A 19538-nucleotide genomic window follows, 5' to 3' on the forward strand; every position below is an offset into this window, starting at 1 on the left:
TTTTCTCTTGTGATAGCTTTTAGAGGATCTGATGCTGCTCTTCGATGGTCTGTCAGTTTGGTATTCTGAAAGTTCAGTATTGGCACAACTTTCTCAAGTTCAAATCCAGTTACTTCTAGGATTCATTGGAATGGGTAATGTGCAGGTTTGTCAATTCATTTGCATTATTTTTTGTACTTTGTATGCAGCATAGGAATTATTTGTGTAATAACTAAATGATAATATTTAATATATTAATATTTAATAATTTAATGTTAAATGGTAATAATTTTCAGCATTTTAATTTTTTTATTAGTTCCAACAGCATATATGTTTCAGTTTTGTTAATCAGAAAGAAGCTTCAGAGGCAGCTCATTGATGGTTTCTTCCTGATTCAATATAATTTCAACGTTGCCTTTTAAAGGATTTATACATAGCTTATATTAGGAGGTATTATATCATCTGTAGTGTAGCTAGGAAGTACACAACCTGCTTAGACTATTTATACTTGTCACTCATACATATGAACTTTAGGGCTTATATTTTGAGGAAAATTGAGTTTTTTTTTTCTTTCAAATCTTTTTCTGTTACTTTACTAATCCACAGTTTTACACTATATCTCATTTTTTAATTAATCAAATGCTTACTGTGAATACCTACCAAGTTTGAGCATTGTGCTAGGTTTTCAAAACACAGATAAATAAAGTATGGACTCAAGGAATATTTATTATTTCTATCTTTAATTAAAAATTTTAAAGGTTGGGGAATGTGCCTGGGTGGCTCAGTTGGTTAGGCATCCATCTCTTGGTTTTGGCTCAGGTCATGATCCTCTGTTAAGCTCTGCCCTCATGATTTTCTCTCCCCTTCTCTTTCTGCCCCTCCCCCATTCATTCTCTCTCTCTCTCTCTCTCTCTCTCTCTCTCTCTCTCTCTCTCTCTCCCCGTCTCTCTGTCTCTCTCTCTCAAAATAAATAAACTTAAGAAAAAACTCTTTTAAAAAATGTTACAGGTTGGAAAATTTGCACATGAATTTTAGTCTGTCAACTTTCGGTTTATATTGGAGAACTTGGGTTGAGTTAATCATGACATGTATCTCATAACTACTTACCTGGCCCTTTTAATTTCCTTTTGATTTTGGAATTTCAAGTACTTGGGGCAAAGGGGTAGGGTTGGGGATGGTTTCTAATATATATAAACTTACTGTAATGTTGATAACATGGAGAGGTTAAAATTCCATAAGGTTGCCATATTTTTAAAAGGCCATATTTTCAGTAGATATTTTTTCCTAACTGTAAAAGTAAAACATGATCATTATGGAAAATACACAAAAGCATAAAGAGAAGAAAATAAATCCATCATCCCATAGCCCAAGAAGAAATAACTGTCAATATTTTTCTATGCATATATCTTTTTCAGATGATTGAAAACATCATATATTTTGATAATTTTATTTTCTTTTTTTCTTACAATTATATTGAATTCCTTTCCCCATATTACTAACTTTTTAAACATTGGGTTTTTTGGAGGGCTCCTGAGTGGTGGCTCAGTCAGTTGAGTGTTTGACTCTTGATTTCAGCTCAGGTAATGATCCCAGGGTCATGAGATCAAGCCCTGCATCAGGCTCTGCACTGAGTGTGGAGCCTGCTTGAGATTCATTCTCTCTCTCTCTCTCTCTCTCTCTCTCTCTCTCTCTCTCTCTCTCGTTCCTCCCTCCTCTCCCTCTCTCCTCCTCTCTCCCCTTCCCCAGTTGTGCGCTATTTTTATAAATAAAAATAAAATTAAAATCGCAAAAGAAATTTTTTAAAATAGTGGGTTTTCTTTCTTAATCATAAAAGTAACATATTCATTGTAGAAACATGGAAAACACAGAAAAGCTAAATAAATAAGATTTGCTTGCTGATACATGGATTGTGGAACCTTGAATTATGTATCCATTCAAATGTAATTTGAAAATATATGTATTTAAAAAAACAATCACACTCTTTGTCTAGTATTTCTAGTCTAAAAGTATATCCTAAAATAATAATGTAAAATATAAACAGCCTTGATGGATGTTCATGGTGGTATTCTCGGGTTTTTTCTACCGAGAGATAGAATGAAAATAGTTTTTGGGGCCTTTTCATTAATATTAGCCTGATGGCTGTTAAAGCAATTGCAGCCAGCATGCCAGGTGGATATGAGAACTCTTGGTTTTGGGGTTGTTTTTTTCCCCCCACTTATAATTACTCTCAGTGTTTCTCTTTAATGAAATTTCCATAAATACCTATTTGTTTAATTTGTTCACCATTAAATATTTCAATGCCTGTCCCATAGTAGGCCTCTATAAATACTTGTTAAATAAAGAGTACAGAACCTATGGATTGTTTACCAGTAGTTAGTAACCTAAAACATTTTTTACTGGCTAGTTGTTTAATTTTATTCTCTCAGGAATAAAAACACATTTCTCTGAGGTTATTGTACATGTTAAAGGCTGGGAAAGCAACTTCTTCCCTTATAGGGGTTATAATAAAGGTTCTTTGCCATTCTGACTACAAACTTGTTTTGTGTGGCTCATACTTACTAGTTAATTGCCTGTGTGTATGTATTAGAAGATGTCACATAAATGTCAACATTTCCTAGCTTGTCTCTAAAGTAAGACTAGGTGGTTGCTGATTTATTTAGATGCAGCATATGATCTCCATTTTGCTGGTTTCCTCTTCCCCCAGTTGTCTTACCTGAGCCAGTGATGAGAACATGAAATTACCTTGTGGGGCATCACCCATAGTAATTATATTAGAAAGGAGGAAATAGGGCATCAGTATTTTTTGTAGTTTCTCAAGTGACCCTCATGCAGTGCTCTTTATAATGGGGGTAGGGGGGATCATATGTATCTGTATGTGACATGTGTACGTATCCAAAATTAAGGCAGTGGTCAAGTAAATTATCTTGTATTCATTGAAATATCTTTATACTTCTAAATAAACATATGAACATTATTTAATACCATGATATTAAGTTAAAAGCAAAGCACTAGATGTTTAACTCTTTGTATAAACGGTATTTTACTTAAAAAGTTTTTTTAATGTTTATTCATTTTTTGAGAGACAGAGACAGAGCATGAGGAGGGGAGGGGCAGAGAGAGAGGGAGACACAGAATCCAAAGCAGGCGCCAGGCTCTGAGCTGTCAGCACAGAGCCCGATGTGGGGCACGAACCCATGAACTGTGAGATCATGACCTGAGCCAAGTCAGACGCTTAACTGACTGAGCCACCCAGATACCCCAATATAAACAGTGTTTTAAAAAACACGTAGTAGGGGCGCCTGGGTGGCTCAGTCAGTTAAGCATCTACTATGGCTCAGGTCATGATCTCGCAGTTCATGGGTTCGTGCCCCGTGTCAGGCTCTGTGCTGACATCTCAGAGTCTGGCGCCTGCTTCAGATTCTCTGTCTCCCTCTCTCTCTGCCCCTCTCCTGCTTGCGCTCTGTCTCTCTCTGTCTCAAAAATAAACATTAAAAACAATTTTTTTTTAAAAACACATAGCAAAAAAGCCCAGAATTATTAGTTCTGGTATTTCCTGGATGATGAAATTTTATGGCCTTTTTTCTTTTTTTTAATGTTTGTTTATTTTTGAGAGATAGTGCACGCTGGGGAGGGGCAGAGAGAGAGAGGGACAGAGGGTCTGAAGCGAACTCTGCACTGACAGCAGTGAGCCCGATGTGGGGCTTGAACTCATGAACCCAAAGATCATGACCCGAACCAAAGTCAGACACTCAGCTGACAGAGCCATCCAGGTGCCCCTATGGCCTTTTTTCTTATATTTGTTGGTCTCTATTAGAATTAAGCTGCTTTAGTCAGATTCAAAAACCAAAGTTAAAGATTTGGAAAGTCTGAGGAGAATGGAAAAGCTTCAGCAGTAGAACCTTAAGTTAAAAGTAGAAAAGTTAGGGTTGACTGGATGGCTCAGTTGAGTAAGCATCTGACTGCTGTTCAGGTCAAGATCTCAAGGTTGGTGGATTTGAGCCCTGCATCGGGCTCTGCGCTGACAGCTTGGAGCTTGAAGCCTGCTTCAGATTCTGTGTCTCCTCTCTGTCTCAAAAATAAATAGATAAACATTAAAAAAAAATTTAGTATAATTCCTCTGTCCTTGCACACTATTAGGAAGAGTGGAATAGACGTTTGGGTGATTAATTATCCACTATACGTTTTCTGTATATTCTGCTTTTATAATTGATTAAAAAAAACAAACAGGGACACCTGGGTGGCTCAGTCGGTTAGGTGTCCAACTTCAGCTCAGGTCATGATCTCACGGTTCGTGGGTTCGAGCCCCGCGTCGGGCTCTGTGCTGGCAGCTCAGAGCCTGGAGCCTGTTTCAGATTCTGTGTCTCCCTCTCTCTCTGCCCCTCCCCTGTTCATGCTCTGTCTGTCTCAAAAATAAACAAACATTAAAAAAAAATTATTAAACAAACAAAACTTGAAGAGCCAAAGATCTTTTGCTAAATGTTTGCTTTATTCTGTTCTTTCTCACCTGTACTATTTTCCTCAGGTTTGTGCAATGGCATCAGCTAAGCTAAACACCCTTCTTCAGACCAAAGTGATTGAAAATCAGGATGAAGCATGTTACATTTTAGGGAAGCTGGAACATGTTCTAAGTCAGTCAATCAAGGAACAGACTGAAATCTACTCATTTCTGATTCCCCTTGTCCGTACCCTGGTTTCCAAAATTTATGAGCTTCTCTTCATGAACTTGCACCTGCCTTCTTTACCTTTTACCAATGGTAGTTCTTCATTTTTTGAAGATTTTCAAGAATATTGCAGTTCAAATGAATGGCAAGTTTACATTGAAAAATATGTAAGTTTTATCTATTTTGAGTGAATTTTCTATTGTCATTTTTATTAGAAGTATGTATTAAATTTTGTGTATATATGTATATTTTTGTAAGATTGTGCCTTACATGAAGCAATATGAAACCCTTACATTTTATGGTGGTCATGAGAACATGGCACTTTATTGGAAGGATTGTTATGAAGCCTTAATGGTGAATATGCATAAACGAGACCGGGAAGGAGGAGAAAGCAAGCTTAAGTTTCAGGTAAAAATTATTAAATGTTTTTAGTGTCTAGTTTTTTATATTGATTTCAAGCATTTGATATTAAAATGAGAGTAATAAGTCAACTTTGAAAACAAATGCAGTTTCCTATTTGAAAATTATTTCAGAATTGAAAGAAAAAGACTAATCAGTAACAAAAAAGTTAATATCAAAATGTTCTATGCATAGTGGATATGTAAAAAGTCCATTAGGCTGATAGTTCATATCTCTAAGGAGGCTGAGTATATATCAGTGCTTAAAGAAAATTGATGGTACTAAATACTTGCTTTAGAAAAGAAGGCCTCAAATTAATAATTTATGTATCTACCTTAAACTAGAAAGAAAACTAGTTTCTAAATAAGAAACAAACAAAAATAAGAGCAGAAATCAATGAAACTGAAAGCAGGAAAATAATAGAGAAAATTAATAAAACCAAAATCTACTTCTTTAAAATGTTGATAAAATTGGTCAACTTCTAGCCAGATTAACAAAACAAAAAAAAGAAAGTGAAAAAGTACCATTACCAGAAATGACAGGGGAATATCACCACTCATTCACAGACATCAACATGATAATAAGGTACTACCACAAACCAATCTGTGCACATAAATAAGATGACTTAAATGTCTCAATTTCTTGACAAATACAGATTTCCAAAATTCAATAGTAAGTTGATAACCTAGTCTTTTACCTATTAAAGAAACTAAACCTACAGTTTAAATATGTTCCAAAAGGGAAGACTCCAGGCCCAAGTGGTTTCACTGGTGAATTCTGTTGAACATTTAATGGAGAAATAACACCAATTCCTCACAGTCTCTTTAGAAAACAGAAAAATGGAATCACTTCCAACTCATTATGTGAGGACAGTGTTATCCCCTTATTGAAACCATACAAAAATAGTGTAAGAATACACCTGAAGCTCATATAACACTGTATATTAATTATACTGGAATTAAAAAATCACAAAAACGGTACAGGAAAACTACAGATCAATATCTCTTAGGAACATTGATGGAAACCAGATCCAGCAATATATAAAAAAGTAATACATCACACCAGGTAGTTTATCCTAAGAATGCAAGATTGCTTCAACATTTGATAGCCAATATGAGGGTAATGGACTAAATTCATATTTATTAAAAAGAAACTATATAATCATATCAGATGTAGAAAAAGCATTTGACAAAACTCATCTGTTTTATGATCAAAGCTCTCAGAAAACTGGAAATAGAATCTCGACAAAAATCTTACAGCTAGCTTCATATTTGTTTTTAAAGTTTATTTATTTTGAGAGCATGCACATGTATGTGCATGTGAGGAGGGAGAGAGAAAATCCAAAGCAGGCTCCACGCTCTCATTGCAGAGCCTGTTTTACGGCTCTGGCTCAGGAACCATGAGATCATGACCTGAGCTGAAATCAAGAGTCTGATGCTTAACCAACTACATGGCTCAGGCACCCTGCTAGCTTTATATTTAAATATTTAAAGGTGGAAAACTGAGTGCTTTCCTTGTAAGCAGAGAACCGGCTGAGAATGTCCACTCTCACCACCCTTCTAGTCACTGTTGTACTATATATGCTAGCAAATGCATTAAGAATAGGGAAAGAAATAAAAGTAATTTACATTGGACAGGTAGAAATAAGACTGCAGATAATATTATTATGTAGATGATCCTAATGAATTTACCAAAAATCTCCTACAATTAATGAGTTTAGCAATACTGCAGGACATACAATATACAAAATTTAGTCATATTTCTATATACCAACGATGAGCAATTGTAAACTGAAATTTTGAAAAAGCACTACTTACAATATCTCTAAAAAGAATAAGATATTTAGATATCAATCTAATAAAATATGTACAGGCAAAACACTGACGAAACAAAGATGATCAAGTAAAAATACATTTCTTAATAGGTATAAAAAGAAACATTTGTAATCCACCACTATTAACATTTTGGTATATCTCTTTCCTGTTTTTTTTAATGTATATAAAAATGGCACACTTTTCATTTACTGTTCCTTTTCTTATTGTGAGCATCTTTCCATGCCATTATATGACTGTGTAGTTTTCCATTAAATTATGTATTAGAGCATAATTAAATTTATGTCCCAATTTTGGACCTAATTTATCAATGTTCATTTTAAGTAGCATTGATCATCCTTATAGTCATACTTTTATGCTTATTCAGGATGGCTTTACTAGGATAAGTGGAATTACTGGATGCGGCACTGCTTAAAATACTGTTCTATTGCTCTCATAGAAGTTCTTTTAGTTTCTATTCCAACCAGCACTTTCTTTGTAACTTCATCCTTAGCTTTTCTGGGTAAAACTAACTTTAGAATATTCTTATTGCTTGAACTTCACCAATTGTGAAATTGATGTTTAAATTATAATGGAGTTGTCATGACTTCTTCAATTTTCTTAGCATTGACCTGTTTTAAATATTTAATAATACCAAATCATTGATTTCACAAAGGTCTAGTAATTATAGTAACAATTATAGGAATAAGAGCTACAGTTTATTGAGAGCTTGCTACTTTTCTGGCACTGTATTAAGTACTTTAAATCTTAATCTTTTTTGATGACAAATATTGTCAGCCTCATCTTAGAGATGAAGATACTGGACCTCAGAGAATTAAGTGCCTAAGATTTGTACCAGGCCTAACTCTAAACTCTTAACTGCACTGTGCTGTATTGCCTCTCTAAAAGATGTCTTTTAAACCCACATCTAAATCCATGTCTTTAACTGTTCTTTTTAACATAATTCAGTATTGATTTTGTGAAACAAATACTGTTATTTTAGTTCCTGATAGATGAATATCTGTTTGAGTCAGTCTTACTACTTTTCTTTTTGAAAACTATAAAACTTAATTTCAGGACTGAGTTATATCTTGATAGAACCTATTATCAGAGTGAATTTTATCCTGAAAACTGGAATAAGTTTGTGAATTCATTTGCTGACTAGGATATTATTCAGAGAGCAGCAATTCAAATGATGAAGTTTTTCATTGTGAGAGATTTTCCCCTATGGATTTCTTTTGTCTTTGGCCTTGCCTTTTAGATCCCCAGTAGTAGCTATGGATGTGGTTACTCTTCCTTCTACTTTATTTTAAGAATGAGTTTCATTCCAGCGCCTTAAAAACCAAAAGACTCCAAAGGAAGATCATTTTACTTGACAGTATAAGGTTAATAAATCTGAGTTTTAAAATTCTGTATTGAGGTACATCATTTTTGAAGCTCTTCACATGTTTATTGTTGTTTAGATTTTTAAAGTTTTACAAAATACAGATTATAGAGTAGTATGCTTCATGAAAGAAAATTATTCTAATGAAATAAGAAAATACGGTTGGTTGTCCGCTTCTTTCTTTTCCATGATTGTATTGGAATAAATTTTTTAAATTATGGCATTAAAATTTAAATATACCTGTAAATACAAGATTCAAGGCTATTATTTATTGCTATCTCAGGAGTTTTTTGTGGAGCCATTTAATCGAAAAGCACGCCAAGAGAACTTGAGGTATAATAATATGCTTAAACAACTTAGCAGTCAACAGTTAGTCACTCTGAGACGCTGGAAGGCAATACAGCTCTATCTTACATCTGAAAGGGGACCTTGGGCTGAAAGGTAGGAGGATATCATTTATTCAATATTCTTTCTTCATTAGAACTTCTGTCTAGAACTTTTTGAGCCAGTGACCTCTCCAATTCAATTTTTAAAACATTCAACTTACAAAAAATTGCTTTTAATTAATTTGGTTGTCTTTTTGTGAATTACAGGTCTGGGATGTTCAGAGCTTCATATATGTGTTTTCACCATGGAGTTATTTCCCTTCTTTTTACACTGTGATATAGAGTTTAAGTCTTGAATCAGTTTATTTCTTTCTTCTTGATACTGCCTCTTTGAGCTGGAGTTAGTGATGTTATATGTTTGAATATTTTACAGTTTATTTACTTGATCCTAAGTCATACTTTGCTGAATCAGCAAAATAGAAGTGACTTAGGATCAAGTAAATAAACTGTTAAAATATTGTTGGCTGTCAGCTTCTTTCTTTTCCTACATGATTGTATTGGAACAAATTTTTTAAATTATGGCATTAAAATGTAAATATACCTGTAATATAATATACTATAAATTTAAATATTAAAATTTAAATATATATATATATATATATATATATATATATATATATATATATACATACATACACACAGACACACACACACACACCTTTCTTATTGTGGCAAAATACACATAATATAAACTTTACCATCTTAATCATTTAAAAATACACAATTTAGTGACATTAAGTACATTCATAATGTGCAATCATCACCACTGTCCAGCTTCAGAACATTTTCATTACTGCTGAAAGAAACCTGGGACCCATTAAGCAGTCACTCTCTATTGTTCCTTTACCCAGTCCCTGGCAACCACCAGCCTGTATTCTGTCTCTATGGATTTACCTATTCTTGATATTTTATATACATAGAATCTTACAAATGTGGCCTTTTGTGTCCAACTTATTTCACTTGCGTAATGTTTTCACTTGCGTAATTGTATCATGTATCAGCACTTCTTCAATAGCCAAACCACATTTTGTCTATTCATTCATCAGATGGTAGACATTGGGATGTTTTCTTGTGGCTTTTGTAAACAGTACTGCTTTGAACATTTGTGAACACTGTTTGTTTCCAAACATCTGTTTTCAATTCTTTTAAGTGTATACCTATAAGGAAAATTACTAGGTCATGTGATAATCCAATGTCTTACTTACTAATTGCCAAACTGTTTTCCACAGCATCTGCATCATATAACATACCCATTAGCAATGTTTGTGGGTTCTAGTTTCTCCACAACCTTACCAGTATTTGTAAAATTTTTCCAATTTTTTTATTATGTGATGTGAAGGGCAAATGGATGTGAAGGGCTATGTTATGGTTTTGATTTGTATTTCTTTTTTTTAATTAAAAAAATTTTTTTAATGTTTATTTTTGAGAGAGAGAGAGAGACAGAGACAGAGACAGAGCATGTGTGGGAGAGGGACAGAAAGAGAGGGAGACACAGAATCCGAAGCAGGCTCCAGGCTCTGAGCTGTCAGCCCAGAGCACAACGCTGGCTCGAGCTCACAAACCGTGAGATCATGACCTTAGTAAGTCAAAGTCGGACACTTAACCAACTAAGCCACCCAGGCACCCCGTTGATATGTACTTCTTAATGACCAGTGACATTGAGTATCTTTTCATTTGTTGGCTATTTGTATATCTTTTTTGGAGAAATGTCTAAGTTCTTTGCCCATTTTTAAATTGGATTGTTTGATGTTTTTTGGTTGAGTTGTAAGAGTTCTTTTTCTCAGCAATAGACCCTTATCAGATCTATGATTTGTAAATATGTAGATTGTCTTTTTCACTTTCTTGGTACTAGCGTTTGTTACACAAAAAGTTTTTAACTTCAAAGTCCAGTTTGTCTTTTTTCTTTTGTTGATTGTGTTTTTGATATAATATCTAAGAAACCATACCCAAGTCCAAGGTCATGAAAATTTACTCCTATCTTTTCTTTTTTTTTTTTTTTTTTTTTTAATTTTTAACGTTTATTTATTTTTGAAAGACAGACAGAGTACAAGCCGGGGAGGGGCAGAGAGAGAGGGAGACACAGAATCCAAAGCAAGCTCCAGGCTTTGAGCTGTCAGCACAGAGCCTGATGCGGAACTCGAACCCACAAACTGTGAGATCATGACCTGAGCCGAAGTCAGATGCTTAACCGACTGAGCCACCCAGGCGTCCCTACTCCTATCTTTTCTTCAAAGAGTTTTAGCTCTTACATTTAGATTTGATCTATTTGCAATTATACTCTCTTTATTTGTACTAAAATTATTATTTTATTTTGAACAGTGCATTTGGAATAAACTCATTGTATACCTAGTTAAGAACTATCGTTGAACAGTTAAAAAGTAAAATCTATCAAGCTGTAAGGTGAAGATTTATGTTCAGTTCTTATTTCTGCTGCCTATAAACAACATAGCATTTCGGGCAAATAATTTAGCATGTCTTAGGTTCTTCATGTATAAACTGAAACTGCATATTCTCATTAGTTTTCTTTCAGGGTTGTTTGGGTCAAATGAGATAATGAATATGAATGTTTTTAATATGAATACTTTCTTTGTTTCAATCAATCAATCTTTGTAACTTTCTTACTTTCTTACTTTGTTTCAATCAATCAGTCTTTGTAACTTCAAACTAAGTAATTTTACTTGTTTACTTATGAATATTCATAGGAAACAAAATCCAGTTCACTGGAAACTAGCTAATGTAGAAAATTATTCCCGCATGAGACTTAAATTGGTGCCAAATTATAACTTCAAAACTCATGAAGACGCTAGTGCTTTGAGAGATAATCTAGGTGAGTTCCAATGGCTGTTTAATTATTTCTTGAAGATAATGAGGGTATTGGTGGGTTGTTTATTGTTTTTATTGTTTCAGAATTGCTTACTCATGAAGGAAGGGGGACATTTTATAATTATTTCTTTTTCAGAATGTTGAAGTTTTATATACAAAGCTTTGTTGTACACAATATAGTTGATTTTTAAATGGTTGTGTATGTTAAATGCTGTTCTTTGGCCTAAATCTAAGATGATTCCTATTTTAATTAATTGTAATTTTTCAAAGAAAAGCATAATTTGCAATCATAAAATTATACTGTAGTTTATGTGCAGTGCATTGTCTCTTGTATCCATTATGGTACATTGAAACAGTACCTTAGTCTTTTGCTTTAGTTCTTTTCTCTTAGTCTTTTGCTTACCAAGACTAGGGCTAATATTAGATATATTTAGAATTCTTAGCAACCGTTTAAGTTTTTGTTTTATAACCTATTCTTCTTGGACCCTTAGGATCTTAGGCCAGTATCTTTTTCTAGAAAAAAAAAACCTTCCTTTCTGGCCACCTTTCTGACTTGGTATATCTCCTTTTTTGAAGACAGGTCTGTGAAATACCCAATATAGTTGATTGTTGAGTCATTGGCAATCATGTGTATACTCAATTGTGATTGTTTTATCGTAGCCACCTGTTTTTAGTGGCTAAGTTTTAGATGGAATTCAAGTACCAGTTTTTAAATCTTTTTAAAGCTGCCTTAATATATTGGCCAATACATTTGATGCCGTAAATTAATCAAGAGTGCTATCTATGATACCTACCATTTATGGTCTTATATTCTAAAATAAATCAGACACAGTAACCAATTTTCCTTAAGGCAAAATAATGGTCCTATCCCCGAAAGAAACTCTGACTTTAAGAATATCTTATATAGGAATAGTCACTTACATATAGCTTATCCTCCCTGTACATATCTTGAAACCTATTATACTTTCTCTACTCATTGAAATTCGACTGTGCTTATTACTCAGCAAATATCTATTGGTGAATGACTTGAATCTAGTAATACTTAAAGAATGGTGTCCCCTGTTTTTTCTTTGTTTTTGCCAAGAAATCCCACTTCAGGAAATTCCCTGTTCCTCTTCCTTTCCTCACCCGTTTATACTTGTACATAGGTAGAATTTTATGTCCCTTCTGCTTGGTTTTAGTTAAGTATAGGAAAACTAGTGCTCTTTCTTTTTTTCTTTTTTCTTTTTTTAAATTATTTAGTTAAGTAATCTCTACACCCCATGTGGGGCTCAAAACTCACAACTCTGAAATCAAGAGTCACACGCTTTCCATGGGCGCCTGGGTGGCTCAGTCAGTTGGGCATCCAACTTCGGCTCAGGTCATGATCTCACAGTTTGTGGGTTCGAGCCCCGTGTCGGGCTCTGTGCTGACAGCTCAGAGCCTGCAGCCTGCCTCAGATTCTGTCTCCCTCTCTCTCTGCTCTTCTCCCAGTCATGCTGTCTCTCTCATTCTCTCAAAAATAAAATAAAACATTAAAAAAAAAAAAAAAGTCACATGCTTTCTGGACTGAAGCCAGTCAGGTGCCCCTTCTTTCTTTTTTTCATCTCTCAGTTTTTCTCCTTACCCAATGTTCAAAAATAATCCAAGTATAATAGTGATAGGGAGATAGTACAGAAGAAAAAATTTTCATACATTTCAAAGTGAAACTGGAAATAGTATAAAACCAGTGGCATCAATCTCTAAAGCTCTTTAAAGTTCCCTGAAGTATCCTTCAGAATTAATTGTATAATGTTCTACCTACTCCTTTTTATGTCTGTAAGTATTTTCATTAGCTGCCAGAAATCATGGTATTCTAAAAAATATTTTGTTTTGTTTTCTTTCATTTACCCCAGTTCTGCTTTGTAACACCGCACTGCAAATTTACAGGATAGTTTTGACACTGTGGGCTAACTTATCCATTAACTGTAACATTTTTTTGATGGAAAATTATTTGTGAATTCCAAACAAGTGATTTGTGAAGTATCTTTTGGAACACAACCACTTGTAAATTGTGGAATTTAAACAGTCAGAAATAAAGTGTATTCTTAAATATATTATTAAAAATACTTGGTTTTAGAGTTTTGTTATGTCTGCTTTTATTTTTTTTTTTATTTGGTTTTATAAAAAATTTTTGTCCATACTTTTTCATTAGCAATACTCTTTTCTTGGGGCACCTGGGTGGCTCAGTTGGTTGAGTGTCCGACTTCAGCTCAGGTCATGTGGTTCATGAGTTCGAGCCCCACATCGGGCTCTGGGCTGACAGCTCAGAGCCTGAGCCTGCTTTGGATTCTATGTCTTCCACTCTCTCTGCTCCTCCCCAGCTCATATTCTGTCTTTGTCTAAAAATAAATAAACATAAAAAAATTTTATATAAAAAAAGAAGTGGAACGTGCAATTCTATTTTTTTTTTTTTTTAATTTACATCCAAGTTAGCATATGGTGCAACAATGATTTCAGAAGTAGATTTGAACACGGAATTCTTGATCTTGGGGTTGTAATATCGAGCCCCACATTGGGTGTAGAGATTGCTTAAAATCTTTTTTAAAAAAGTACTCTTTTCTGAGTATTTGCAACACCTTGTTTTTATTTCTTACAGTTTCTCTTGTCTCTGAACCATTTGGTAGTTATCCTCCTCTATAACTATATTTTTCTAACAATGCTGCTTAACCTCCTAGTTCTCTTACTAGTATTTAGTCTTGTTCACCTTTGAATGATTATATTCCCAGATCCATGCCTAGCCATCTTGCCTTTTGCCTATTCTTTCTATGAAGTGGTGATCTCATGACTTCACCACTGTTTGTATATGAAATGGTGCTTTCCCACATGTGTTTCTATTCTAACCTGCCTTTTGAAGATTTCCAGCTGCCTGTCTGTCTATTGGATACCTCCTCCACAGGGGGGCTTCCATGTAAAAATTCTGAAACTGAATTCATTATGTTTTCTCATTTGTCTACTCCTCGCCCTAGACTCTGCTTCTCTCACATTTTGTGTTGTAGTTTCATTTTCTTCATTTATTAGTTACTCAGATTAAAATAATATTAGCCATGAATCTGTCCTCATCCCTCTTAATCCCCTACATAATAATAGCTCTTTAGGTACAGTGTCCTCTTAATTCTCCCTTACATAGCTTTTGAATGGTTTTCCTTATTTTCATTCCCTTTCCTGTTGTCATGACTTAGTTTGGTGTGCTATCTTTTCCCAAAGTTACAGTAGTTTCCCAGCTGGCCTCTTTGCCGGAAGTGTTTCCCATTGTCAGTTTATTCTCCAGTCTTTCATCACATTTTGAACTTACACTCTTTTTTTTTTTATTTTATTTTATTTTATTTCTGAGACAGAGAGAGAGACAGAGCATGAGTGGGGGAGGGGCAGAGAGAGAGGGAGACAGAGAATCTGAAACAGGCTCCAGGCTCTGAGTTGTCAACACAGAGCCCAATGCGGGGCTCGAACTCACAAACCGTGAGATCATGACCTGAGCCAAAGTCGGTCACCCAACTGACTGAACCACCCAGGCGCCCCTGAACTTACACTCTTAATGGAATAGTGTCATTCAGCTACGTAAAGTCTGTTTTCTCTTTGTATCACATTGTATAGATTCCTGATTTTCAGTTTCATTGCATTCTCATGTGCTTTAATTACATGCCGGACAATAAATACTGCCACCTGCAATAAATTAGAACATATGAAGAAACATATTCAGTAACTAGGAAAAGTGTGAGCCAGTACTTCCTATCTATAGACAAAGGTGTGATCAAAGCAGATTTACACAGAAAAATGCAGCTGTACATTAGGTTGATTCATTTTTTATGTCTGAGCAATGATACCATATGAAAAATTAAGGGAGGATTTGTCGTCTTTATAATGTTTTGTTAGTTGGTATGAATTATTTTTGTTTCCCACAACTGAAATGTCTTTATTCATAGTTACATACATAACTTTTTCCCAGTCCTACCTATAAATTATGCAGTTATTTTTATTACTACTCTTATACCACTCAGATAATTGAGAAGTAAATGTACAATTATAATAGCTGCCATTTATTTTATACTTAATGTAATGTGATGTATCTCCATTTCACAGTTAAAAAAACCAAGATTCAGAGGAGTTGTCTATTTAATAAATGGCAGAACCCAATTTGAATTTAAGTTCACCACCTCACAGCCTTTGTTCTTCCCGTTATATTAGCCCTGTCTTCTTACAAAATGTATATTTTATAAAATCCATTCATTTATTGTGTATATATGTATCTAGAATTACTTTTTAAATTCCATGTGCTCCAGAAAAGAACACTTCAGCTCTTGTATTATGTATTCTCTTCCAATTAAAGATAATTTGTCATATTCTTACTTAACATTTCTTTAGTACAAATACACAAAAATAGTTTTATTAATACAGTGAGAATAATTCTTTCTTTGACTTACTGGCATATGTTAGAATTAAATGAATTAAAGAGATGAGTTGACCCATTTTGAAACATAAATAGTACCATCATTAAAAATAAAGGACAGAGGCACCTGGGTGGCTGGCTCAGTTGGTTGGGAGTCCACCTTCACCTCAGATCATGCTGTCACGGTCCGTGAGTTCGAGCCCCTCATGGGGCTCTGTGCTGACAGCTCAGAGCCTAGAGCCTGCTTCAGATTCTGTGTCTTCCTCTGTCTCTGCCCCTTTCCCTCTTACACCCTGTCTGTCTCACCCTCAAAAATAAACAAACATAAATAATAAAAAAATTATAGACATGTTTTAAAAACATTTATTCCTTTTTTTATACATGTAGTAGTTTTTAAAAATCACAAACAACCCAGATTACTCTAAATCATGTATTAAAAACTTTTCTGTAGTAAATATCTTTTCTATCTTAGAAAACTTTACCTCCCAAGGTTTTTTTCCAGTTTTATAAATATAATTAACATACAATACTATGTAAGATCTAGAACATAATGACTTGAGATATGTGCATATTGCAAAATAACTACCGTAATGTTTAGTTATCACCCATCATGTCGTGTAGTTAACAAAAATTTTTTCCTTATGTTAAGAATTTTAGGATCTGCTCTTGTAGCAAGTATACCATATAGCATTGCTGACTATAGTCATCATTGCACATTATGTTCTCAATACTTATTTATAACTGGAAGTTTAGACCTTTTGAGTACCTTCACCCAATTCCCTTACTCTCTTCCTTTACTTAATATATATATGTATTATTATGTAATTAATAGCCAGAAGTTACAGGACTATAATAGGATTATTTTTTACTTTGTGTTTAATAGATATTTTGTATTTATTTTCAACAGGTATCCAACACTCACAGCCTTCTAGTGATTCATTGCTTTTGGAAGTAGTGAAACAAGTAAAAGTTAGCAATATGGAAGAGGATAAATTAGACCTTCCTGAAGAAGACATAACAGCCAGAGTAAATATGTATGTATAAGTATTTGAAAGGAGTGAACATTATTTTGTTCTGGGGGAGCGTGGGTGGCTCAGTCAGTTGAGCATCTGGCTCTTGATTTTGGTTCAGGTCATGATCTCAAGGTTCATGGGATTGAGCCCTGCACTGGGCTGTGCGCTGACAGTGTGGAGCCTGCTTAGGATTCTGTGTGTGTGTGTGTGTGTGTGTGTGTGTGTGTGTGTCTCAATATAAACATTATATTGTTGTATTTTAATAAACATTAAAAAATTTTGTTCTGAAAAACAGGATTATAAAATCATGGAAGGTTAAAATACTAAGTACAGTGACCCTTGAACAATAAAGGTTTAAACTGCATGGATCCACTTATATATGATTTTTGTCAATAAAAACAATATAGTACTGTAAATGTATTATATCTTCCTAATGATTTTCTTAAAACCTTTTTCTTTTTTCTAGCTTACTTTATTGTAAGAATACAGTATATAAGATATACAAAAGATTTATTCATCAACTGTGTATATTATTGGTTGGTAAGGCTTCTGGTCAACAGTAGGCTGTTAGTTAAATTTTTAGGGAGTCAATTTTATTTGTAGATTTTTACACCAGCTTCAGTGCCACTAACCTCTGTATTGTTTAAAAGTCAACTGTATTTGCAGGATCCATCAGTTACTGCTATATCAGTTGTGAGTAGTCTATCAGTATTAACTGACATTATTGAGAAATGCTTTTTAGAACTGAGATAACTTTGAGCTGGACCTTGAAATTAGAAAATATTTTTAGCTGAATGATAATGAAAACATAACCTATCAAATTTGTGGGATACAGTTAAAGCTTAGATAGAATGTTTAGATAGTTAAAGTTTAGATAGAAAGTACAAAATAAAATATAAACTCTTAAGCAGAAGGAAGAAATTATAAAGATGAAAGCAGAAGTCATGAAAAGAAAATTGGAAAAGGAAAAAGACCAAAGAAAACAAAAGCTAGTTATTAAAAAAATAAAAAAAGAGCTAACAAAACATAAACTCCTTGCCAGACTGGTCAGGAAAGAAAGAAAGGCAACATAAATTATCAATATTGGGAATTAAAAAGGAGAGAACACTAAAAATATTAAAATGATTAAAAAGAAATACTAAATACAACTTTACCAATAAATTTTGACAATTTAAATGGACAAATTCCTTGAAAGATACAAATTAGCAAACCTCCCTCAAGAAGAAAATTTAAAATGAATAGCCTTAGATACATTTAAAAATTTTGAATTTGTAGTAGAAAATTTTCCCAAACATAAAAGATATTGATTTCCTTATCTGTCCTTTGTATTAATTATCATAAATACAGACTTTCATGTGTTTTAAGGCCAACAATACAATTTTGTAGTTACTATTGTATGCACTTGTCTAAATCAGTCCAGGGAAGAATAGAGAAAACTATATAACTGTACTTTTTATTTGCCTGCATAATTACCATACTTATATACTTTATTTGTGCACATTCAAATTTCCATCTGGTGTCTTCATCTTCTAGCCTGAAGGACTTCTTTTATTTTCATGTGAGGAATGTCTGACCACAGATTCTCTCAGGCTTTGTTATCTGTGGTAGTCTTTATTTTTGCCTTCATTTTTGGCTACTTTTTTAACAAAATTTTAGTTATATATCTTTTGAAAATTGAGATTCATATAATATAAAATTTACTCTTTTAAAGTGTAACATTCCATGGGTTTTAGTATGTTCACAGATCTAATTACAGAACATTTTCATCACTCTGAAAGGAAATCTTGTACTTTTTTAGTAGACACTCCCAATTTTCTCCTTCCTACATCCCCTGGAAATCACTCATCTGCTTTCTGTCTCTATTGGCTTTGTCTGTTTTTGACATTTCATTTATTTCTTACAATATGTGGCCTTTTATGTCTAGCTTATTTCATTCAGTATAATGTGTCCAAGGTTCATTCATGGAGTAGCATGTAACTTGACTTCATTCCATTTTATGGTTGAATAATATTCCATCATATGGATATACCACCTTTGTTTATCCGTTCATCAGTTGATGAACAGACAGTTGTTTCTACTTTTTGGTTTTTGTAATTTATACTTCCATGAATATTCATGTACAGAACTTTGTGTCGACATATGTTTTTAATTATATTGGGTATATACCTAGGAATGGATTTGTTAGTTATATGGTAAATCTATGTACAACCTTATGAGGAATTGTAAAATTGTTTTCATACTGACTACACCATTTAACATTCCCTCAAGTGACATATAGGGGTTCAGATTTCTCCACTTCTACCCCAATTTTTGACATTTTGTGTGTTTATTTATTACACTATTCTATAAGATTTGGAATGATACCTTGTGATTTTAATTTGCATTTTCCTAATGACTAATGAAGCTGAGCATCTTTTCACGGATTTGTTTACTATTTATATATCTCTTTTGGATAAATATTTATGTAAATCCTTTGCTCATTTTTTTAATTGGGTTGTCTTTTAGTTATTAAGTTATAGTGATTATTCTAGATACAAATGCCTTATCAGATACATGATTTGCAAAAATGTTCTCCCATTGAATGTGTTTTCCTTCATTTTGTTGCACAAAAATTTAAAATTTTGAGGTCCCATTTATCTTTTTTTCCCCTAAGAGTTTTATATTTTATCTCCTACAT

The 19538-nt window shown here is 33.6% G+C and overlaps 1 protein-coding gene across 3 annotated transcripts in view; it reads left to right on the plus strand.

Annotated features, from left to right (window-relative positions):
* The window catches only part of NBEAL1 (neurobeachin like 1), a 179707-nt gene that overhangs the window by 98221 nt on the left and 61948 nt on the right, over nucleotides 1-19538 (plus strand). For all 3 annotated transcript variants that reach the window (XM_042949777.1, XM_042949778.1, XM_042949779.1), the window contains 6 exons: nucleotides 17-145; nucleotides 4502-4807; nucleotides 4899-5048; nucleotides 8518-8675; nucleotides 11323-11447; nucleotides 16756-16882. In XM_042949777.1, the coding sequence (XP_042805711.1) occupies nucleotides 17-145; nucleotides 4502-4807; nucleotides 4899-5048; nucleotides 8518-8675; nucleotides 11323-11447; nucleotides 16756-16882 (995 nt within the window). The remainder of the gene's footprint in view (nucleotides 1-16; nucleotides 146-4501; nucleotides 4808-4898; nucleotides 5049-8517; nucleotides 8676-11322; nucleotides 11448-16755; nucleotides 16883-19538) is intronic.

The sequence above is a fragment of the Panthera leo genome, chromosome C1, assembly GCF_018350215.1.
Source record: "Panthera leo isolate Ple1 chromosome C1, P.leo_Ple1_pat1.1, whole genome shotgun sequence".
NCBI classification, from domain to species: Eukaryota; Metazoa; Chordata; class Mammalia; order Carnivora; family Felidae; genus Panthera; species Panthera leo.